Source organism: Numida meleagris, chromosome 1 (assembly GCF_002078875.1).
Source record: "Numida meleagris isolate 19003 breed g44 Domestic line chromosome 1, NumMel1.0, whole genome shotgun sequence".
Taxonomy (NCBI): Eukaryota; Metazoa; Chordata; class Aves; order Galliformes; family Numididae; genus Numida; species Numida meleagris.
This window is the reverse complement of record NC_034409.1, coordinates 61,729,575-61,754,442: the sequence shown is the minus strand read 5'-3', so window position 1 is coordinate 61,754,442 and position 24,868 is coordinate 61,729,575. Positions and strand designations below refer to the sequence as shown.

Sequence of the window (24,868 nt, the reverse complement as noted above, 5' to 3'; positions counted from 1 at the left end):
GCAATCGCTACCGCCTCCCGGTCCTAACGCGTCATCATCGCACGAGGCCGCCGCCGCCAATCAGCGCCGCCCCCCCGCGCCTGCGCGCCACGCAACGGAAGGAAGGGCGGCCCGCGCACCTCGGTGCGTCTTGGGGGATGCAGGCGGCCCCTATCGGGGAAGGGAGGGGTGAGCGCGCCCCCCCGCCGCCGGGAGCCGGCTCTGATTGGCGGTGACGTTTCGGCGGGCTTTTGTTCTCCGCCGGCGCTGTTACCATGGCATGGGCGGTTGGTGGCGGCCGGGGCTGATGGCACCCAGGAAGGGCTGTGCCCGACGGCGCATCCTGCCTGCCTGCCTTCCTGCCTGCCTGCCTGCCCTCAGCCCCGGGCAGCGGGGGTTGTCCCGTGGCACTGCTTCCTGCGGGCCTTGTGCAGGCGGCAGTGTCACCTTTGGCCTCTTTCTGTCACGCACAGGAAATCCCCGGCCACGCGGTGGTGATCTGACAGAAAGGGGCCCCGGAGGGGTCACCCCGGGCGGGCAGAGTCTCGGGGCTGCGAGTCACCGGGAAACTTAGCAGTGAGGGCACAAAAAAAAAAACAAAACAAACAAACAAACAAACAAAAAGACAGGTGCGTTTGTGGGGTGGTGGAAAGTATAGGCAGAATGACAGAAAAAATCCGTGTGACACCAAGATCACGGTTTCTGAAACCTTGTCCTTGGGGAAAATGGTGGAAGAAACCCTGAGCCTGGATGTTGTGCATGAAGTCAAAAAGCTGAGGAAACAGCCTGCTAGGGGACAGTCCTGCACTGTGGAAAGGAACAGCTAGGTGATGGGAGAAGACTCCTGTGGTTCTACTCGCTTCTGGGCTTCTCAGAGGCACACTCCTACAAATTTGTACCCACACCCAGAAATTTAACCTCAAACAACTGGCTGCAGACGAGATGGTTAATGGAAGCAAAATCACCCCTGTAAATTAGTGTTTGAAACGCTGGCCCTGGATACCTACCAATATAAGATAAATATTCCTTAAAACCTTGTTTACAAAAATACGAATCCCTATTGTCTCCTTCAAAATATGTCCCGTCTCACACATTCATTAATGTCTTCAGGGTTTTGAAGGGAGAGGCATCGTTGCCACCCAACAAAGCGGCTCTACTGCCTGTATTTACAGTTTCATCAATCAAAATGCATTTTGACAGCACAACAGAGAGGAGCAGCTGCAGTGCCTGCTCAGGGCTCCACCCTGCCTGGCAGATGAAGCATTTCCTGCCCCACGTTTCAGTATTTCATCTGTAAAATGGTGCTAATGAATTTGAAATATTCTTGAGCTCCACTGGCAAAAAAAATGCATGGCAAAACTACGTGTCATTTTCATCTGTCATTTCCTGTCCCTCTAACTCGATGCGTACTCAGCTAGTGGAGAGGGAAATTGAGACAGGAGCACTGTTTCATTAAATATTAAATAAATGGAATTAAAGTGGTTTATTCTGGTTTAAGAGCCTGTAAAGAAAAAAAAAAAAAAAAAAAAAAAAAAGCAAAGCTGTGCTCTGCCATACAGAGCAAACATTTGGAAGCATTTGGAAGGACACATTTTAAAAAACTGAGTTATGTATTTCTTGGGCATTTTTAGGTAATTCCTAGAGTTCAGAGCATTAATATACCATATTCATTGCCTTAATTCTCTCTCTGAATGTTTTTGTTCTAAATACAGTCCTGCACGTTGTGAAAGTAGGCAGCTCATTAGTTAGCTCTGTTATTGTTCCTGAGCAAGAGAGAGCAAATTTGCCTGTGGTAAATGAAACTCCGAATAATGACAGTGAATTGCAAAGCGGCTGCCACTCTAAAGCCCTCAGCTGATGTTTTCTCAGCCAAAGAAGGGGACTGGCTGAACACTGATGCTGGCCGTGAGCAAAGCTGGGTCACAGTCAGCTCCGGCAGAGTGCCTGTGACATTCAGTGTGACACTGGCTCTACTCCACATCTGTTTTGTTTTGTTGTTGTTGTTTTCCGTGAAAGGCATCATTGTAATGTGTCCTTGCATGGTAATGTCTCATCCTGCTCACCCTGCACTGATCACGATGCTCCAGCAGTCATGCAAAGGACTGACACAACTACATGGCACTCTAGGAACAGCCAAAAGGCGAATCATTATTCAGAATAAAACTACCCTAGGGTAAGGAAGAACCGGAACATCTTTCTTACAGGATATGCCTTATTTCAGCAAGCCTTTAAACTGCTTCATCTCCACTGGCAAAAACATCTGCTGCCTTCTGAGCTCCCCAGGATGGTTGCAACCCTGTGACACCAGCACTGGGCAGCACTAATGGGGACAGGGCCTGGGGGCAGGGGTTACTATTTCCCTGGCCCCCAGTGAACCTTTGCCTGCTCATTCTGTTTGCATTTCCTTACAACAGTTTTGCCTATCTCATGCTCATTGCGTGCTCTGGCAGCATGCCGAGGGGTGGTGCTCACTGCAGCAGTCAGTGTGATGGCTGATGGCAGTGCCACGGGGCCATCAAACCCGGCTCCCTCTAGACACAGTGTGGGGAGGTAACTGTGGCATTCAGGTGGCCAACCTGATTGTCAGGTTTCTCCCTCCTGGGCAACGTGGTCCCTGAGTCACCGCCGGGCCATTTCAGGGGCAGCCTGCTGTCTGAACATGACCCAGGTCCAGCCTGCCAGTCCCAACCCCTGCGAGAAGAATAAATGAAATACAAAGAAGAGAGAGGCAGAAATTAATGAGCTCTGGCTCAAATTGTAAACTCCCTCTGTGAGGAAAACAAGAGGAGGGAAGCAAGAGTGGTGAAGCAGAGAGGATAGAAGAAGGTGGCAGCAATGATATCATCCTGTAAAGACAGAACAGCCACAACTATTAATGGGATTCCACAGAAAATTGTATGATGTCTTAGAGGCTTTTCAGTGCCTTCCTGGCCACTGCTGAGAGATCCCAATACATACTGTCTATTGGGAAGGAAAAATCAAAACGAGGCTCTCTCTTAAGTAGAAAGAACAAATTGCTTTAAAAGGTAAGCCTAGCTTTGGTGTTCTTCCAAAATGATATTATAAAATAATGGAAGTAAGGAAAACAACATTTTGGTAACATCTCTTTCTGTATGTGCTATGCAGACGTGTTGCCATGAGTGTGCCAGCGGGCAGCCCTGTTCTCTGCCAGTGCACAACAGAACTGGCACCGCTACACCTGGAGGACTTTCATGTAAACCTTCATGCCTGTGGTGCCCAGCGGATGCACGGCCTTGCCTCACTGTAAGGTCCTGGTCTGAGTGACTCTGGCATCGCCAGCTGAAACTGCACCTGTGGGGAACTGGCCTCCCATCACATCGCATCACATCAAAGGAGGGCTGCGGGCATTCTCTCAGTGCGCTCCTTAGAGCTGAGGCAACGCTCAGAGATCAGTGCTTAAGCAGGGTGTATTTCTTCTAGGGGTGGTTGTGGTGGAGAGGCATGGATGCAGAGTGTTACATCTGTTCATGCGGAAATGGAAAGAATGCTTTGGCTTTCCGTCTTACAAGGAAATGTTGGCTCTTTATGGAGGACAGGTGGCAAAGTCCAAATTAACAAATAGACAGAAAGCATTACGATGGCAAACAAATGAAATAAAACCAAATAACTTCCTTGGCACATGTCCCCTGTACACTCCAGCCACTTTTCCAGGCTTTTACACAATATCTAGTGGTTAAATACATTGATGGTTTTCGCTGGAAAAGGAGAAGGGCTTTTTTTAATCATAAGGCAAGAAGCCATGAACCCGTTCTCCATGTGCCTCACTGTGAAGGCATGCAAATTGTGGCTACTCACAGGTGAATTTTCCAGAGTCCACTCACTCAAGCAAAGACTGAGCCATAGTTCTGCTAGCTTTAGTAAACCCTTGCCTTGGTTTCCATTTTATGTCTGCTCACCTGTGTGGGGAAGAAATAAAGAAACTGCTTCTCCCAGCTCACAGAGACAGGAGAACTCCTGATCCTACTGTTTGTACTCTTGTTCTTTCTTTGAGGAAACGCTATGAGTAGGTCATGCCCTTTTGTATCCTAATGCAAAAAATAGACTTCAACTGTCATTTAAAGAGAGCTAAGAAAGAAGAGGGAACGGTAACAGCTTCAGGCCCTGCAGGAGAGGTCTGACAATGGGTAATTCGACAGGAAGGCACGAGCACACTGTGATCATTGTATTATTCAGTGGGCTTTTATTACTGTTATTCTGGGATTTACAACGGCTGATCATGATTCTTTTTGTCCCTTCTGGTATGTGTCCTGTTGGCCACAGAAATCTGTTTCACTTATCTTTGAGGCTGGTTATATTTAGACTTCAGAGCTGGCATGCTCATGACATGGCCCAGTCCCAAAGCCACTAGCTGTCTGCACTGGAACTGGAGCTGGGACAGGCTGCATGCTTGATGGTCTGTGCATCCATCAGTCCTTTTGTGTGCCCCCACCGCTCTGGCAAGGAGTCAGGGCATGGCCAGGATACACTTGTGGACCAAGGTTCATGCACCTCTGGGACCCATGATTTAGATGTAGCCAAAGTCTAACTTGGAGGAGAAGGGTTCCCTTTGTTATGAATGATATTACAGTAACATCTGCTCACTTGCTGCTGCACAAGAGGTCTTTCAGAGCCTGCCATCCAGTGAACTTGATTTCATAGAGTATCTTCTAGAAGCTACTTCATCTGACTGTAGTTAATGTAGTTAAACAAAAGCTAAATGAAAACGAATGCCCATATAAGCAGCTGGTTCTGGACAACCTTGTGACAGATATTTGAGAAATGCCCTTTAGTCGCTGGAAGGTATTTCTCCTTGAGATGTTCTGTGTATGTGTCAACTGATGAAAATCCTGCCTGTATTTCTGCAGCCACAGGTGATTAGGAGTTGCTCCCCAGTGTAATTCAAATCTACCAGGCTTCTCCCAGGACAGGTCAAGTGAGCAGAGAGAGACCTTTGCATGTTCGATTGTATATGACTGAACAAGATCTGCTTCATCTGTGCTTTATCAGGGCTATAAAACTTGGGTCTGTGTAGACAGCATAAGGTAAACTTAAACTACAAGTCAGGTTCAACGTTGCTGTTTCCTGAATTGCGAAAGGCAGCAGTCTCTCAGTTACATTGAGCTCTGTGTAGGCACAAACTTCCTGGAGACAAAGTATAGGAACCTCCAAACAATGCAAGTGGCTGAGACTCCACTGGTGTTAAAAGGTTTGTTAAAATTTTCTCACAACCCTGCCATTACCTTTTTTTATTGTAATTACTATCAAGTTTCAGTTTGTTCTGGGGTCAGCTGTTGCTTAGCTTACTTTGCAGCAGAGTGTACTGAGGCCTCATTCATTCACTTTATAACTTATATATTACCAACCAGTTGGAAAATGATGACAGATTAGCATCCTGTTCTGCTCCGTTTAGGAGCTGATGTTCACTGACTTGCAATAACCGTGTATTTGCGTAGTGCCTTTAACTCCAAAATATTTTAGTTTTACATGACTTACGGGTGGTCATTTCTATCAGCCTTGAAGTGCAGTGACTTCAGGGTTGGAATGTGGCAATCAGTTACCAGCACACTCTATTAAATAGCACATTGTGTGAATATCTTATCCATATGAAACTGCAAACAGAATTTAAGCAGGCAGGTATTTGATTCAGAAACCAGGCTACTATCCCTAAGCCTTACTCTTACTCCAAGATATTCAATGGCCACAAAAACAAGTTCTGTGTTTCACCTCTGTTTTGTTAAACAGCCTTTCCTCTCTGAGGCTCCTGCTGAGCCCCCAAAACCACCACTATGCATCAGAAAAATGAAGTATTCTGTTCCTCATTTTATGTAGGAGACTGGAGATTACAATGCAAAGAAATGAAGTAACTTGAAGACTGCAAAGCAGGTCACTGGCAGAGCTCAGAATGAAGCTTAGCTCTCCATCCCCACATCCCTCTACAACTTTGTAGCTTCAAACACAGCTTCAAACCCATCATTTTTGAACTTCCATGGTAGAGAAGCAGTTCTGTTAGAGTTTACAGACTGACTTTCTTTGGCTTTGCATCAAACTGAACTTGCCGTGCTCTGACTTATTTTAATACTTACGGCCACCCTGAGGGGGTTGGTTCTCCGATGTGTGAGTGCCACAGAAATTAAGTTTTAAGCTAGCGCAGAGTGAAATCACATTTTTGGATACAAAACTCCCAGAAAGATGAGAAGACTGAAACCTAGGTCTTGTAAAACAAAACAAAACAAAAAAGGGGGGTGGGGTGGGAGGAGGAGGGAAAAAAGAACGGTCACTACTCTCCTATATCTCTATGGTCCCAGTCCAGTAGGACCTACTGGCTCCAAGCAGGCTGCCAGAGGTCCAGAGTTCTGGGACAAATAGCCAAAATCATCGTTTTTCCATCCAGACAAAATTTTGAGTGGAAAAAGAAGGACATACCCAGGGACATCCAGACGAATAGCAGTCCCTAACAATGCCAACTTTTCCGCTCCCAAAGTTGTTTACACCCACAAAATTAACTGTGGTGCCAAACAGCAAGGAGAGTTGGGACTCCCTTAAATGTGTGGTCTTTGTTGGGAAGGCCAAGTGAAATCATTTGGAATTATTAGACACATTAACAATGCCTGAGGGTGCCATATACAAATAGCTGACACCGTCAAGGACTGATGCAATGAGGATGGACAAGAACATGAAGTGAGGATGGTGGGTGGAAAGGTCTTTTTAGATGTATCCAAGGTAGAGCAAGTTTTACTGCTAGGCTAGAAACGTTCAGTATCCCAGGAGTGAATAGCTCACACATTTGATCTGATCTTGGGCTCAGTCCAGCTCCCACTGAAGTTTAATGGGAGTTGGATCAGGCCATTGCACTCACATTTTTTCCATGCATGGAAAACTATTTCCGTTACTTTGAATTACAATACCACTGGCTTTGGATTTTATATAATAAAATAAATCTAGGCCACTGTTTATATTCCAAGAAACTGCATTCTGGGATGCCAGCAAATATATTGCCTGCTGGAGTAAAAAAAATAAAATAAAAACTGGACACATTGGTTTAAAAAAACAACGGCTCCTAATTATTAAACATAATTTTTCTTCCTTCTGCTTTTCTGGAGTCCTCAAATATTTGAAGTATGAAAGGTACATATAAATTCTTCTCCGGTGGTTGAAATGGTGGAATCTGTAAAACTGCAATACTTTATGAGAAACAGAGGTTTAATACAAAAAATATAATCTTCACGACTGCCTCTTTGCTTATTGGCATATTTTGTGCATTTTAAAATTTACAGTTAGAAACCCCTTCGGAATGCCAGTAAGAAAGAGAACGTGCATTAACAAAGCCTTGTATTTTTGGGACTGGCCTCTCCTGATTGTTCTCTGACTGCAAATGAACTCTGCAGATGCCAGGAGGCAGAGGAAACGTCTTGTGCTAGAAATGGCGTTTGTTCCCTGCTTTATGAATTGGACTCCAAAGCGGTAAGACTGGGTAGCAGGCACCAGTGACGGCTTCTGCCCTGCTACAATTTTATTATACTCTGACATACCAACAAAAAGTGCACAAAAGACTTTGAGTGGTGAAGATACGCCCACATTCTGGGGGCAAACTTACCTGCCGTTAGTTTATGCTGAGGAAGAGCAAGGCCCCCATACTCTGAAATACAAAGCAGCAAAATAAAGAGCCCCAAAAAATAAAAGAAAACCACGCATATACACAAGCAACAGAGGGAAAGAGATCTCATTGAGGGGTGTTTAATGTTAAAGAGAAACTATACATCTGGGACGGTGGTGAGGAGGATTCAACAGAGCCAAACAAGGTGACCACCTGCACCCACTCCAAAGAGGAAAGATGGCAGCGGCACGAGGAGTGCTTATGCAGTTGTGTGCACAAAACTTCTGGCAGAACATGAAGTATATCTCCCTTGCAAAAATCCCTGGGCATCGGCAACTTCTCTACAATGACAAGTTTCAGCATGGGATTAAAAGGAGAAGTTCTCCCTCTTGTATACTGCCACGTAGACTGAGCTCGACAGCCTTCTCCTGTATCCAGGCGGCATGGAGGAGCTGGGTACTGGCTTCGCTTGGACTCCCAGCCACAGGTCTCACTTTCCCTCCTCACAGCAGCATGCAGGCCTTCTGCCACCATGTTGTGGGCTTTGCAGCGTCCAGGAATGCTTTACATGACTGTGGAGTTTAAGCTGTGTTCTTGTGTGTGAGCCTTGGCTAACTTTCCCTTCCACGTGACGAAGCCCTTTAGAGGGATCAAGAATTGGTTCCAAAATCCCTGCTGGGGTTTAGTGGGGTGGCATGGCTTGATACTCAGACAACCAGGACTCTGCCATGCCTGGCTGAAATTTCAGATGTCCAGGAACAACGCAGAATGCTGAGATGCAATGCCTAGATAGCAGGGAGCACCCACCTTTTTCTTTGCTGCCGACTTGGTTTCTGTCGTGAAATGGTGTGTGTGTGCGTGTGTGTGTGCAGGGGGCTCGCTCTGTCAGCACCTCTGTGGCCTCTTCGCCGTGCCCGGAGCCTCCGAGGGGAGATGCACACACACAAACCCCCCAGCAGAAGGGGAGGGATGGCAGAGCAGCCAGCCTGACGGGGGAAATCTCAAAACCAAAATGTCTCTTAAATAAGCTTCTTTAATTATTATCATCATCTGTTTATTTATACAAATATAAAATATATTTATATAGATTTATATAATATAGATTTGTTGCTTTGGTGGCTCTTTTCATTTACAGACGTACTGGTCAACGATCTCTGTGCACTTTTTACACTTGACGTAACAGCACCAATGGAACTTGCAGTGGCAACGCTCCACCTGGACGCTCTTGAACTGGTCGTAGCCCCGTCCGCAGCACATCAGCTCGCACCCATCCATGCCCTCTGAGGTCTTGTTGCACAGGCGGCCCTGCGTGCCCAGCGAGCCGGTGGTCTCATTGCGCAGGCAATAGTCCGGGCTGGGGTCGACGTAGACCAGGTCCTCCTGCGTGGGCATGTTGAAGCGGTTGTTCACAAGCTCCAGCTTGCCCTTGCGACTGATCCGCATGGCGGCCGCGCTGTCGTACTTCTCCTTCAGCAGGTCGCCTACCTTGCGGAAGTCTGCCAGCTGCAGCCAGCACGTCTTGAGGCTGCAGGAGCCTGACACACCGTGGCACTTGCAGGCCACGTCCGCCAGCTTGTACACGGCCTGTGGGAAAAGGAGCATGGTCAGCAACGCAGAATTCTCGCTAAGCTGGCAGCTGGCGTTCGGTACAATGAATCCACAATCGCATTTTTGTAACAGCTTTGATTATCCCCCCTCATTTCTGCTGTTTCATCCTTCAGAACAGATTAAAATCTCCTCTTCTCCTCTCTGGCTGCGATCCGGTTCCCTAAATATTTCTGGTCACGTTGCTGCTAACCATGACTTCCCCCATCCCACCTTCTTTTCCTCTGGCAGACTGCTGACTTGATGGCATGGTCAGGAACAGGAAAGACCATGGGGAAGAGCCCTATCCCTGTGCTTCTGGAAATTCCCCATGCCCCATGGACCACCCTACTGTATATTTTTCCCTTCCCAGTTGATACAAGGGAACACCTGGAAACCTGTTCATTTCCTGCCAACTAAAACAGGAACTGATGCTATCGCTCTAGGAATAGATCTGCATCCTTTTGGAACAAATCTATGAACCCATGCCTTTTCCTTCTCTCTCTGCTGAAGATCTCGTTGCCTGTGTTTCCGGAGGGATCCTTGTTTTTCAGAGAACAAGGCGCGGAGACAGTAGCAACCGTGTGGAAGGTGAACGCTTTCACGCTGACAGAGCCGTCCACATCTCTTGGATGCCTTACCAGTCTCCCAGAACAGCACAGATGCAAGCCCTAGCTGCAAATTTGCGCCATCTCGTGTCCATATACTCCACTGCACTAAAATCGCCGGTGCTAAGCTTCAAAAAGCAAACACACTTTTTGGTACTATCTTCTCTGAGATATTTTACATTCTGTTTTCAGAAGTCTAAGAGAGCTGTAGATGCACCATGCCCCTGAAAATGCAGCACCTTGTGCTGCAAGGTAGGACACCAAAATTAAAAAATGGTCTTGAGAATTTATACTAGCGAGTGCAAAACCCTCAGTAGAGCAAGTATGCGATGTACAGGAAAACAGTCCTCACTCTCGTTCTCCCTGCACTAGCAGGGAGGAGAGAGTGAAATTTAAAAACATTTTAGAATAACATAGCTCAAAACCTATGAAAAAAAAACCCTCAAGTGCAGGTCGTGTTTGTTCTTTCCATTAATTTCAGATGCAGGTACCAAACTGCTGGCTATGTGAGACCCTGTCAGCGCTTACAGGAACTCGGAGTTTACAAAGTGAAGAGCTGGCATCCGCGTTCAATCAGAGCTACCAAGTGTTACAGCATTTAACTTCCAGAGCTCTTTATGCTTTACATATGAGGCTGACATCTGCTCTCCCATGGCCATCTTGCCTCCCGCACATTCACAGGGCATCGCCTCTGCCAAATCCCACATGCCAAACAGAGCTATTTGGCATCGGCTGCAGAATTACCACCAGCTGCAACTAGGGTGGGGAGATCAAGGAACGTGAGAAAAAATAGGATGTTTTGAAGAAGTCGGAGATACGTCTTCTAGCCAGGCTTTCTGCTGAAGAAAGCAGCCAAAGTCTGAGGTTCCTTTCCTGCCTCACTCATTCACAAAGAAGAAAGTTTTTCAGCTCTCCACATTCGCTTGCCAAGAAACAAGCGATTAAGGTGATCCTGCAAACAAAGCCTTCTGCGTATGACTACACTGTGGACTAGCAGGGAGAGGTCAGAGTTCTCCTAAAGCAACTGGCGGCTCCTGCTCTAACAAACACCTAGTGCTTTTCACAGCTAGCAAAGATTCAGTTGGGCTTAATGGCTAAATCACACAGAGGCCAACCCAGCTCCCAAGAAAGTCAATGGGCTGAGTCCCAAAAACAGGGAAGCTTTAGTTCTGCTCCTTGGAGCTCAATTTGTGGAGGCAATCGCTCGCAGTGCAGCGTACCAGCTACAGGCTGGGAGTTGAGCAGTCATCTTGGATTGAACAGTAAGTGCAGAGGACCAACCACACCGCTACTTAAGGACTCCTGCTGCACTACAACCAGACAGAGCTATAGCTGAATTTCCCGAGCTCCAGACACTTACTATATCCTCACTGCATTGCCAGTCTGCTCGTTATGAGCTTTAGTTAGCACTTTTTGGTTATGGTTCCATCAAATCCCAGGCCACTCATGCCTCCTTTGCCCTTGCATATGTTTTTATAAAGTATTATGATTCTTCCTAATCCTAGGCTTTGTTCCTTTAGAAAAACACTGCAACCCGATCTCTCCCAGCTAATGTCATGGGGCTGAGTTCACTCCGACTTGGCTTTAAGCAACTGATGCTCAAAACATCTGGCCCGTGTGGGTGATGGCCGTGCGGGGGAACGCGAGCGCTACCAGTTACCACAGGTAAGCATGGCGCCGCTCAGCCCCCGCCATCGGCATCCCGCTGAGGTAACCCCGGCTTCAGCCTCTAAATGGCTCTCCCCTCTCCCCACGGCTGCCTGTATGGGGAGAAAACAGAGGAAATCGGAGAGCTCCTTTCTGACTGGGCGAGGGTCAAGGTAAAGAATAACAGACCCCACGTGTACTTCTGAAGGCAGGGCCTGATTGATGGCCGCGCCACTTAAGCAGGTTGAAAATGCCTCTAATGGAAAGGCTTAAAGCCCCTTCCCATAAGCCCAAGTTCTCTTCCAATTCTTTTCTTGCAAGAATGGGAACAGGAAGAGAATTAATGGGGAATTCCTATGTGGTCAATTAGCCAGACCCCCTTCCAGGCTCTCCTGGCACTGGCTTGAGTGACTGATGACTGAGGCCTGCCATATGCTGACTGGGTAAATAGTGCGGAAGGACTGACCACCACAGCCTGCCAGACAAGGGCGACAGATAAGGAATGGGAGAAAGAAGAGAGGGTAATGGAGACCAACTGGAAAAAAAGAGGCAGATGGAAGGAAAGAGCATATTGAGATAACAGCCAAAGACAAACAAACAAGGGCAATAAAGCCAGGAGCACTACCACACCGACTGTGACGTGGAGTGAAGGGGTGATGGGGTCAGGAGTGCCTGAAAGATAAAAGGACTCGGCTTCCTTCCCGGCCCTCTCAGCTCCTCATGAGAAGTGCTGAGAGCAGGGACGATCCTCTCTCCTGCCCTCAGAGCTCCAAAGGGTTCAAGAGAACTGTCTCACCTAGAGGAAACCGAGTGGGAACACCTGCCAAAAACCTGCCTAGAAATCAGAAACATCATCCACTCAAACATGGGCTGGGAAGTGGGAGCAAGGCTGCACAAGGGATGGCAGCTGGTGGTCACTTAGCAGTGCTCACTGCCGCATCCCCTTCAAGTACTCCTTTCCTGCAGCACCAATTTCAGGAATATGGAGTTACATATGCACCTTCTTACTTGCAAAACCAGAATCTCAGAAGCGAAAACATTCAGGAATGTAGGACTAGCTGGGACCTCCTTGGTTATTAAGTACAATCTCTTGCTATTGTAGGCACTACTTCAAGTAATGCTTTTCTTAAATGTATTGAGTGCCCTTTTCAAAGCAATTAGGTTTTCAGGCACCATTATTCTGATCACTATTCCAATGATAAAGTATCTTTTTCTAATTTCCAGCCTAAATGTATTCACTTTATGCCCATTTGCTCTTGTGCCAAATTGGCCTTTTGCTTAAAGAGTACTTTTCCTTCGCTATTATTTCTCCCACTAACATAGACATCAGTCATATCCTCTCTCAGCTTTCACTTCGCTAGGTTAAACATGGCAAGCTGTTCTAGCCTGCTTTCTTAAGATTCCTATCCCTTGGGTCAAGCACAACAACCCTTCTCTAGTCTGGGGTCATTTTACTCGGGAATATGAGAGCATACAGTATTTTGGGGCCTTACAAGAGCTTAATACAATGGCATTACTATTCCCCCATGTTTTACAAAAAGACTTTCCTTCTTATGTTGCAGAGTACTTGCCACCTTAGGAGACACATTGCATCTGCTGTCACCTACAGCTGACTGCTGCATACAACTCCTTTCTAGTTTCCTAATGAGTAAAAATGTTTTTCATACAGGACCTTGAAATGATTGTTGTAATGTAGTTTTGTTCGATGTGAAATTAGTTTCTCTTCTGTATCATAAAATCTGCTACCTCTGCATAATCAGCAAATTTTATCATCCCATTCCTAACTCTTGTGCCAAGGCCGAGAAGCAAAATTATTAAGTGTTGGTCTTGAGGCAAGTCCTTGAAGAACTCTGCTAATTAAGCTTTGTCAAGATCAATATGCATCTTTTCACACAACTTACTGACACCTTGCCTTGAACCAGTTTCTTATCCATCCCACAGTCACTGTATCTCTTATCTTTTCCAAGTGTTTCCATGTGGGAAATATATGAATTACCTCACAGAAGTTCAGCTAAATTGTTTAGCTGTCATTTTCCTATTGAATCTATTTTGCCTTTCAGTAAATCAGTGATGTTCTAAATGACGGTGTGAACAATCTTGAGAAATTTGAGATGTCCTCCTTGGAAGTAAACACTTCCAAGGTCACCCTGTCCATGCTGCCAGATGCCAGCTCTTTCAGAGTGCCAGGGCATTAACAGCGCTCTCCCTGTGTCTTGAAGGCTTTAAGCTTCCCAGTTTTTGCTTCCACCTTGGTGGTAATAATTTCCAGTTCTCTTTGCTGCCATGTTAACATGTTAACATTTCCAAGAGCCGAGAGGAAAGGCTGCCTTGTACTGGCCAGACAACCTCAGAATTTATAGCAATGTCACTTCAGATTTGTCTCAGGCTAGATCCATTCATATTCATCGCCTTTCCTGATTCCAGTGTCCCCATTTCTCACTACTCCCAAACCTTCATCTATCCAATCCACCCCAACACCCCTGTCCCATTTACTCCAAAGCCCCTCATTCTCCCAGCCCTTTGCTGCCACTGCTTGACCCCCATCCGAATCACAGAATTGTAGGGGTTGGAAGGGACATCTGGAGATCATCTAGTCCACTCAACCCAATCCCAAACTCCTCTCTGTCAGCAGCCCCCTGCACAATCCCACCCATCCCAGGTCTGCTGGCCCCGAACGTCAGTACTTGCTATTCATCTCCTCTTCCCCTATCTATCTGAGAACAAGAGCTGCCTCCTCCTGCCTTCCTCACCTCCACAGAGTGCCAGGAGCATCACCACTGCCCATCCCTGGGGCACTCTGCCTGGCTCTCCCCAGAAAGCACAGTCTCAGGAGGATTTACAATTCTACATTGCGAGCATTGACTCCTCTAAGCAAAAGTGCTGAGGACAGAAAAAGGCCTCTCTGATGAGCAGCAAACATATGGTAGCCCCCCCGCCGCGAGCAATGCCTCATTATATCTTGAAGCCCCAGGCAAAGCACTCACTTACTTTGGGGAGCAAAATTACTTTGTCTTTAAATTCAGCCCCATCCTCACTGAACAGCAGCTCCTTTCTTCCAATCTCTTTCAATTTACTAAGTTTTAAAAAAAACCCAAACTTCTGCTGTTTCTGTTACTACCCTTTGCAAGGTCTGACTCAGCTTGATTTTTCACTGTTCTCACTTCATCTTTACACTTCTTGACCTCTAAGACAGAGTTTTTTGTTATTTATTTGCTATCAGTTCTTTTTTTCCATTCTTCGTAGGCTCTTGGTCTATTCCTAACAGCTTCTTTGTGGTAGTTATTCATTCAGTGAGGTCTGGATATTCTTCCTAGAAGCTTTTTCCTCTTGCTTGGCATGCAGAATTGTAATGGCTTTAGCATCTTTGACTTGAAAAAGTTCCAGACCTCCTCCACATCATGTTCCTCGGCTGAGTTTACTAGCTGGCTCCCTTACTTTATCAGAGTTTGTTCTTTGAAATCCATAAGCTTAATTACACACCGGTTTATACTTTCATTCAATTTAATCTAAAGGACTTGTGTTCACCTAACCTAAGGTTATTTTCTGTGGCCATCTGCTCTACAGAGTCTACCAGAAACAACCTTGAAATAACATTGTCTTTTGCTGGGCCCTCAGGAAAGCTTTTGTCCAGGTCCTGAGCGAACCGGAGACAAAGAAATCGCCTCGAGGGTCTTGTCTGCAGAAGCACAAGCACTGCAGCACTCCAAGCACAGTTCAAACAACTTACTGCAGTTGTAGAAAAGGCAGCACAGAACTGGTTTTAGCTGTATCCCTAAAGAAGACACAGCTTTCTTCCATCAAAAACCATACCCTCATTTGAAATCACAACTCGGTTTCTCCTACATACAACAGCAATAGTAAGTCACGGTGATGTTTTAGCCACGCTGCAAAGCAAGCACCTTCTAACTTGATCTTCTAATTCAGATGTTACTGAAGTTCAGCCATCCCTCAAACTACTGATCATTTTCTATCCCTGGTTCTCTCAAGGCAACAGGACCAGCTGTTAAAAAGGCTGGTAACATTAACTCCCTGTTATACAAAGGACATGTAGTTGTAGTAATCCAAATTTGTGACTCCAGACATACAAGATATGCAAAGTATGTAATGCAGTGAAGATGTCACTTTTAGATTGCTGCTCCATGAGGGATGATCGTCCTTTCTAAGTAAATGCGGATTCTCCACCCTCCCAAGCAAAACAAATGAACAAAAAATTTAAAACAAAACAACTCAAACAAAAACCCACTGAGTTCCAGAGCTCTCAAGTCCACCCTTCTCTGCCTCCTGCAAATTTACTTCTATTTGATTTTGCAAAAGAAGTACAGAGTATTTACAGTGCTTCAAGCTGACACATCAATTTCACAACCGAAAAACAGAGCAGATATCTTTGGTGGTAAAATGAAGCTGAAATTATATGCAGAAAAGCAACACATGCATGGGAAAGGGGAAGATAATTCAGTAACAATTAGAAGTTAATGGCATAAAATTGATAAGGAGAAAGGATATTAGCTAAGAAAGTGTAAAAGAGCAATGCTGAGTACATGTAATTGTATTTTTAATGTGCATTAGATATAAAATTAACTTTAGAGAAGCTTGCTACTAAAGAGGAACGATATCATTCTTAAACACTCCTTGGGGAAGGCAAAAATATTCACGTAAGTATTCCCATCCTATATTTGGAAAGAAGAGGGATTACAGAGTTGTACTACACATAAACAATGGTACACCTTCCAGGCTGTTAATCACAGTCAGAGGAACTGTGTAAAAAGCAAATGCATATACACTGGATGCATTAAAAGGGGACAACTTCGCCTATATTTATGGCATCAGTCAGACCAACACCAGAGCTCGGCACATAATTTTGGTATATGAATTTTAAAGGATAACTGGAAAGAGAACACTGACGTGATGTGGAAGCAATCTGATGACTGATGAAAACATCTGCAAGTGAGAGACTAAAGTTCTCAACCAAGTTTGTCAAAAAAGAGAGTGGTGAATAAACTGCAGCAGAAAAATAATGCTGCGGAGAGGAAATTCTGATTGGTAAAGGGTTTTTCAATCTAGCTGTGAAAGTCAGAGGAAGAACTGATTGGAAGCTCACACCAGATAAATTCAAATGATAACGACGCACAGTGTCAAAAGAGTGAGGGTGATTAATGACAGTAGCATACTACAAAGAAGTTGATGGATTCTCCATCTCTAGTGGTCTGCAGAGCAAACACATCTGTCTTCTCAGAAAATGCCTGTTGCCCTGGTGCAAGTTATTTATTTTGCCCAATGCTGAGGTAACTGAGCAAGGTGTAAGCTTCAGAGACAGCCAGGCAGCCTGATTCTACGTTTGCTCCTGGCTTTATGTTCCCAAATATCTGAATGATGGCAGCAGCAGATTTCTCCACACACCAGCAGGCCGTTCTCTTCACCGTCACCCTGTCCTTTTGACAGCTCTGGGAAGCACATTTCTGAGACAAAAACCTGGAAAGTGTGCCACGAGAGCACCTAGTTTGTTTGGCAAAGGCTTACATGCCTGCACATACGTGCCATCCAGCATCCCAGCAGGCCCCAAAACACACAGGCTTTAGAGACAGTGGAAGTCAGCCACTAAAACTGCAATATTATATTGTCAAAGGAGTTACTGGGGCATCGCTGGACTATCCCTCACCAAACCTCCAAGTAATGTGGCATCCCGCTATCTCACAGCCTCTGAACCTCACCGACTAGGAAGGGTCAGTGTTCGTCTTACCCTGCGACCAGCCTCGTTGTTCTGCAGGTTCATCAGCATGCGGGCCTGCTCCTCGGAGCCCCTCACGTAGTTCTTCTCCCTCTCCTTGGCATCCACAAACTCCTTGGCGAAACGGTACCCGTACTCCACGTTATCCCCGCAGCCGCCCCACAGCCAGTCTCGGGGCAAGTCCTTGGGCCGGGCCGTGCGGCTGCAGCCACAGCTGGACAGCTCTCCTTCGCGGCAGGCACGGCTGATGGCGTTCACCACCCCGGCGGCGCTGACGGCATAGGTGAAAGCGGTCTCTCGGCTACCTGCAAGAGAATGCGAGAAGCAAATGAATGACAGACGAAGCTCTTTTAGCAAACAGTGTACAAAATTAACTGTTTGGCCAAGTGTAAAAGAAACAGTCTGCCCTGGTGAAGGGAGAGCTGCCCTAACACAGGCTGGCATTCCTATTGTGTTTTCCCTCCGTTAACAACCCCAGGCAATTGCCTGCCCAGGACTGGTAGTTTCTGTGTGACCAGGAACAAGACCAAACCTGCTTCTGACATGCACCAGGGAAGGGGGTGAGATTCTCGATATGGCCTGGAGGAGTATTCTTGGGAAGAACGTGCTCATCATGAGTTTGTAGTGCTGTTCCACAGGGATTATTATTTTTATTACTCTTATGGCTTGCCCAATTAAGAGCCCTGGAAACGCTAAGCCTTGCCCAAAAGAAACAGCAACGCCACAGGCAGGGACTGCTCAGCCTTCTTTCCATCCCTACTTCAGGTCAACCCTTAGAACCATAGAATCATTTTGAGTTGGAAGGGACCTTAAAGGGCATCTGGTCCAACTCCCCTGCAATGAACAGGGACACCCACAGGTAGATCAGGTTGTTCAGAGCCCCGTCCAGCCTGACCTTGAGTGTCTCCAGGGACGGGGCACCCACCACCTCTCTGGGTAGCCTGTTCTAGTGCCTCACCACCCTTACTGTGAAATACTTCTTCCTTCTGTCCAATCTAAATCTCTCCTCTTTTAGTTTGAAACCATTTCCCCTTGTCCTGTCACAACAGCCCCTGCTAAAGAGTCTGTCCCTTCCTTCTTATACCCTCCCATTAGACAGTGAAAGGCCACTCTCAGGTCACCTCACAGCCTTCTTTTCTCCAGCCTGAACAGCCCCAGCTCTCAGTCTGTCCTTGCAGGGTAGGTGTTCCATCCCTGGGATCATTCTTGTGGCCCTCCTCTGGATGCTCCGGTTTTAACCAGGAGGAACCAGGTTATTTATTTGCTGAAAATACAGCTGCTACCACCGAATCTGCCAAAAGCCATTGAGAACAACCAGTGAGGTTGGGGCTGTGCAAGGGGAGCATTTCATACAGCCAGATACCAGTCTAGGACTGCTTCACTTCAACTGGTACAAGCATATTTAAGGGGCACATCCGGTTTCATTTTGGCTAAATACAGTCAGCTGAGACTTGATTCAAGATAAACTATAGGAAACCATTTTTCCACTCAGTGGCAGAAGAAGCTCTCCCAACACTTACAGGACCGCAGTACTGGAAGAAGTCAGACTTTCCCATGCAGACAACAATAAATGAAAAGACCTCAGCGAAGCCCACAGAGGTGGTGGATGCCCCATCCCTGGAGACGCTCAAGGTCAGGCTGGACGGGGCTGTGAGCAACCTGATCTACCTGTGGGTGTCCCTGTTAATTGCAGGGGACTTGGAACCGATAGTCTTTAAAGGTCCCTTCCAACAGAAATGATTCTATGATTCTACGACTTTCTGCTTGCATGTGCATGAGACAGCCCTGCTCAGGATGCATTCAAGCAGCTGCTGCTGATCTCCTGCTCTCTGCTCCTGGCACAGATTCACCACAGCCAGAGCTGGGCACCAGCGCAGCCAGAGCACCACAGCATGGGCCAAATGCTGTGAATTGCCACAGTTCTGTGAGGGAGGGCAATCCAAACCTGCACTATCACCATACACTGTAATAAATACTTAAACCAACACCTCCAGAAATACTACATGAGTCACCCTGCTCCCAAGTGATAAAGAGTACAACTGCCAAAGCTTAATGGAATAAGCAATCTGATCCTGGTGGGCCGCAAACAGTGAACCCCAGCAAGAGGTGACCCTCAGATGCTCCCCAGTAAGGATGCTCCCACAGGGCAGGTGCCCCAGGAGCAGTTTGTCACCATGCTCAGTGCCAGCTCCCTCAGCAGGACCCAGCCAATGCTTTTGGTATGCTCTTGTTCCAATTTGCATGTGCCAACACTCTGCAATTAATAGCGGCTTATCACCAGCTTAGCGGTAATGACCCAAGACAAAGGCGAGGCTGTGAATGGCACTCACCTTCCAGAGCAACTTGGGATTCATTTTTTTTTTTCCCCTAAATGAGGGCTGTACACTGAGGGCTTCTGTCATGTGCACACGGAGTGATAAAATGCTACAGGTCACAGCACGCAGGGGAGAGTCATAAGGAAGAGGACTATGCCCCAAGAACCTTCCTGGACCGACAGGCAAAGAGGAGTGACTCCCAGTCAAGATAATTCAGCTGACACCGACCCATAGGGCAGTTGTGGTCCTTTTGCACTAACCAGTCCAGCTTTTTGCCCAGTGCAGGTAGTTTTAAGGTAATGGTCCACAGTGCAGCTTTACCACTGTGCCCATGCGGTGGGAGCCCTGCAGACAGAGCAGCCTTCCTGCTCTGTGCCCTGTGGGAGCCACGCTCCTCGTACCTGGAGAGATGGAAGCACACAGGGACAGGACCTCCTGGGGCTACAGCTTGCTCAGCAGAGGCTGCATGACTCCAGGTGCTTAGGATCCCTAACTCTGGCTGCGTATTCCTGTGCTGTGGCAGAGGCTGGCTTTGCACTTTCACTGTCCCCGTTTAAGCACCCACATGTTTCAGATGGAGCGGCACTCAACTCGTGTGCAGTCCCTGCATCTGCATAAGGAGCTCAGGGTGGTGCAGTTCCCAGGCGTGCACAAGAAGTTTGGGATGGTGCTGGGAGAGTCTGCAACGAGCAGCAGTAGTTTTTCTTCCCAGCTGCATGTGAAGCAGAACAAACCACGGTGCTGAGCTGATGCAGTTTTGGTTTGGGAGGCAGAATCGGATGTGTGCATGAAACCCTGTGCTAACAGAAAGCAAATTTGTAGCCAGCAGCTGCGGGCTTACATATCCCAGCCTTTGTTTGGTCTCACTGTGTTCTCTCTGCTCTCCTACCACGCTTCCAGCCTTGAGAAAGCATCAGGATGACAGCCCATCTTCTCAGAACCCACCTTAGTCCACTCTACTGCATCATCACCTCAGTGCTGGGTTCTTCCCTAAGCCTGCGTCCTGTAGGTGGGTGCCTGTCATGCTGCTGCTGACAGCCCGGGGCTGTGTGGGGCTCTGCCACCCCCCTCTGCCTGCCGGGCATCAGGCCTCCAGGAGCTGAATGAGGGAAATGGGAGAACCGACCCCGGCCAGGAGAATGAAGCAAAGGAGAAGGAAGTGTGTTGCTCTAGCTTTTTCTAATGGAAAAGTTGTAGCTTCAAAAGACTAAAGGGGAAAAAAAAAAAGCATTTCTCTGAAGTTTTCCTGTCTCCAGGAAAAGTATTTCTCTTTGTTCTTGTCTTTTTATGACTCCTTTTCTCCTTTTTGCATTTGAAAAGGCAGAAGAGATAAGATCTATGGCCCCAAAGAGGACGGACTGACCTGGAAGCCCCCCTCACCCGTAGAGGATCGCACTGTGGGAGATTACAGGCTGTGTATTCCCTTCTCCCCCAAGGACATGCCAGGACTTCTTGGGCTCTCTGCCCTCCTCTACATAAACGCAGAAATAAGGAATGTATCTGTATCTAATGCATGAATACACACATATGCCATCTAAAATCTGTCCTGACAGGACAAGAAGCATCTTCAGAAGGATGAATTTTGTACATCAGCAGATACTGTCGTTGAATAAGCCAGGAATTACATTCAAAAGCTAAGGGTGATTCTCACGTTATGATAACGCAAACACAAGGAAGAATCAACGTTAAAAAGCCGCTGACTTCCGTGCTACCGATTCCCCTGCAAATCCCTGTCCCGCTGGGCTGCATCGCCTCGCTGGCATGCACAGTGATTGAACACAGACCGAGCGGCTCTCCCGTTCCCGCGCTGAGCCAAGCGCTGCGAGGTGGGAAGCAAACCAACCTTCCAGGTTTCTGAGCGAACGCTCTCCTGAATTCCTCCCAGGCTTCGGACTCGGCCAGGGTAGGTTCTCCTCCCCTCAATAATCTAAGGCAGCTCAGGAAGTCACGTAGCATATGTCATGCCTGCAGCAGTGGGTGGGCAGCCTCGGGTTGCTGGCACACCGCACACCTTCTGGGCCCTCCTTATCTCCTTCCCCCTCTCCACATCTCCCTGGCATGCCTCTGCAGATATTCCAGTCTCCAGACCCTTCTCATTCCATTGGCACCACGTGCAGGGATACGGCTGTGGTCCAGGGTTGGGTTTAGGGGCTGAGAACATGAGACAGGCACACAGCGTGAACCCGGGGAAGAATGGTTTTATAGCCAACATGACCTGCGAGATTAAGGGGTTTGTTTTCTTATCTTAGCATCTCACTATAAAGTCAGCAAAAGTAAAATCAGAAGGTAGAGCCAAGAGGGAGGAGGAGAGGCAGCAAGCCCCTCCACAGTAACTTATCACAGACTTGGACATCAGTGATGAGTCCTCAGAAACCCTCCAGGCTGCCTCTGGTGACCATTTCCTTGCACTGGAGAACTGATATCACCGCCTGAACACGCTCCGTCAGTGCAGGGATCTAAAGGATCTAAGAACTCTCTGCTGGGACAGGCTCTTAAATGGTGGGCAGCCACAGGCTGTTGCCTCACTGACACCAGCAGGTCCCTCCCGGAGATTCCCCAGCACAAACCAAACAGCAGTGGGACCACTGGACCCAACCACCATGTACCCACACCACCTCCGTCCTCATCAAACCCCCAAACCACTCCCAGTTTAACCTAAAAGCATCAAATTGATTCTAAAAAGAAGGTCATAGAATCAGAGAATCATTAAGGCTGGAAAAGACCTCTAAGATCACTCAGTCCACTCATCAGCTCATCCCCACCATGCCCGCTACCCACGTTTCTCAGTGCCACCTCTACACAGATCTTGAACACCTCTGGGGCAGTGACTGCACCACCTCCCTGGGCAGCCTGTTCCAGTGCCTCACCACTCTTTCTGAGAAGTTTTTCTTAATATCCAGCCTGAACCTCCCCTGGTGCAAAGTGAGGTCATTACCTCTAATCCTATTGCTGTTACCTGGGAAAAGAGGCCGACTCCCCCCCCACTACAACCTTTCAGAGGTATCACTCATCTCCCAACACCCATCTCTTCCCCTCCACCCACGTGCCCACTGATCTCTCCCGACTGCTTTCCATCCTTCACCTTTCATCTGTATTTCCCCTTCAGTTCACACTGATTTTTTGTCAGGTTTGGAGTGTCCCTGCATCAGACAGGGGCTGCAGGAAGGTGCTGGAGAAGAGGAAGAGGGCTCTTTCCATGCATCCTTGTGGGGTCACTAGGATCATTCCGGGAATCTGTATATTACCTCATTCTTTGGGACATTAAGTTACACGGGAGGGAGGGACACCAGAAGGGTATTTGCTGTCCGTTCCCTTTGGCTGAGCTGCAGTTTCCATGCCCTGAAGCATAAGCTCTACTGACAACCTGGGATTGTGCACTCATCTGGCCGCCACCCTCACTATCAAACAACGAGAGATCAAGGATGCACAGATGCCTTGGATGTGTGTCAGCAGCTGAAAGTACGTGTCAGGAAACGGCGCTTCCCAAGGGCGCATCCCGGGGAAGAGGGAATTTGTTGGGGTGTGAGTGGGACAGATGGGCAGAAAGGCTGGGCTGGGAACGGCTCCGATGGGTTGGGTTAGGGACTGACACGCATGAAAATCCCTGAAATTCTCCAGAGAGGCATGTAAGAATTTCAGGATTGAACGGACACGATCACCCCAGCGCCCTATTGCCTTGACATTAAAGCTCTGAAGCTTTTTGAGTGAGCCTAAAAGGCACTAATAGATGCTGGGGGCAGCCGAGGCTGCAGGAAACCGTTCTCCAACCCTTATTAAGTGCTCTCCCTGACCCTAGAGCTGAGAAGTAGTGCTGGGCCTGGATTCTTCGGCATTAGTTGTGTGGGTGGGACGCAGAACCCCTTCCCACAGGGGCTGGAGTATGTGCATGTGTGTGTGTGTGTGTGTGAGCGGCTGTTTTAACACCTTTTCTTTATTGTCCTGGCTGTCGGACACATCAAACCCAGCCCGGATTTCTCAGTTTCTTGCCATCAGATGATTGCATTTCAAAAGGAGCCGGGACAATGCAACCAGGTCACACCTCAATTCAAGTGCAGCGATGGCCTGCCAATGCGCCCCGCACAGCCAGCGGGGCAGGAATTATAAAAATCCCTTCGGTTTACACAGAAAACAGCAGAGAAGGGAGGAGGGGGCCGATCCCAAGGGGGGAGCCCGCATTTCCCGCATCCCAGGGCCACGCTCCCTGTCCAAGGGCACTCCAGATGTTGGGAATGATAATGTAGGTCCATTGTTCCCCGCTCCAGCTTCTCTCCCTACCTCCAAACCGGTACACAAACAAAAGCAGCCCGTGTCCCACCTCCCTGGCTCCAGCCGTGGCTCCGTGTGGGCAGCTCCTGCGCACCAGGGAACTGGCAAGCTAAGGGCAGCGTTAGGAGCGGCGCAGACGGGGCACATCGTTTCCACGCGTGTATCTGAAGGGAGAGCGCTGCTCCTACCTATTTTCATGACCCGGCCGAAGACGGAGGTGTTGTCCACCGTGCTGCAGTTCCACCTGCGCTGCCGGAACTGGTACTGGCACTCCTTGATGGCACTGCGGGCCCCCTCGCCGATGAACACCATGTGCTCCTGGTAGAGCTGGCACAGCTTGCGCTGCCCCGGGGACAGCCCCGGCAGCTGGCTGCACACGGGCTGCGCGCCGATGATGTACATCTCCGGCCTCTGGATGGGGTTCATGGCCAACGACCTGCACGGAGAAACGTCCCACGGAGGTTGCGCTCCCACAGGCGCTCCCAGACCCAAGGGCTGGATGCGCCTCTCGCCTTCCCCTCCCTGCGCTGCCGGCTGAGAGACTTTCCCAGGGCTCGAGCGGGAGGAACCCGGCGTGGGGAGGGGACACAGAGCTCGGCACTTTCTCCGCGGGAGCGGAGCAGGAGCTGCTTCGCACGGAGCGCCGGCAGCCGTGTTCTCGGGCAGGGCTGTGCCCGCTGCTCCGGGGAAGGGGCTCCTTTTGCCGCGGACGGGAGACCTCACCCACCCTCTCCCCCATCACTCCCTCGCGCGAAGCCCGACCCCGCACCGAAGCCCTCCGGGACGCTGGCATCCCACCTCCCCAAAACCGGGGAGCTTTGAGGGCGGGCAGCGAGAGCACCCCGCGATGCGGCACTTCGCCGCCGCCGCTGCGCTCCGCCCGCCCCGGGACGCCCCCGGCCCCGGACAAAGGCTCCGCTCGGAGTCCCGCTCGCCCGCTCGCTCACTCACTCACTCACTCACCACCAGGAGTTGGCGTCGGCCACCGGCGAGGTGCAGCTGCAGAGGAGCGCGGCGGCGAGCGCCAGCCTCGGCCCCGTCATGGTGGGCTGCGGGCGGCGGCGGCGCTGTGGGTGCTGTGCGGGATCCTTGTGCAGCCGGGGCGGGCCGAGCGGCCGCCGGGCACCCACCTGGACGAGACGGCCATCGC

The 24,868-nt window shown here is 48.6% G+C and overlaps 1 protein-coding gene and 2 long non-coding RNA genes across 3 annotated transcripts; 2 read left to right on the top strand and 1 right to left on the bottom strand.

Annotated features, from left to right (window-relative positions):
* LOC110395432 lies at window positions 7-1,461 on the top strand. The gene is made up of 2 exons (XR_002436384.1): window positions 7-123; window positions 1,090-1,461. It is a non-coding gene; the product is annotated as an uncharacterized LOC110395432 (long non-coding RNA).
* LOC110395428 lies at window positions 1,515-7,551 on the top strand. The gene is made up of 3 exons (XR_002436381.1): window positions 1,515-3,005; window positions 3,106-5,185; window positions 7,254-7,551. It is a non-coding gene; the product is annotated as an uncharacterized LOC110395428 (long non-coding RNA).
* WNT5B (Wnt family member 5B) lies at window positions 8,587-24,862 on the bottom strand. The gene is made up of 4 exons (XM_021389800.1): window positions 24,682-24,862; window positions 23,907-24,154; window positions 17,150-17,442; window positions 8,587-9,157 (listed from the first exon to the last, which is right to left on the bottom strand). The coding sequence occupies exons 1-4, from the start codon at window positions 24,759-24,761 to the stop codon at window positions 8,699-8,701; spliced, it is 1,080 nt and encodes a 359-aa protein (XP_021245475.1). The 5' UTR covers window positions 24,762-24,862; the 3' UTR covers window positions 8,587-8,698.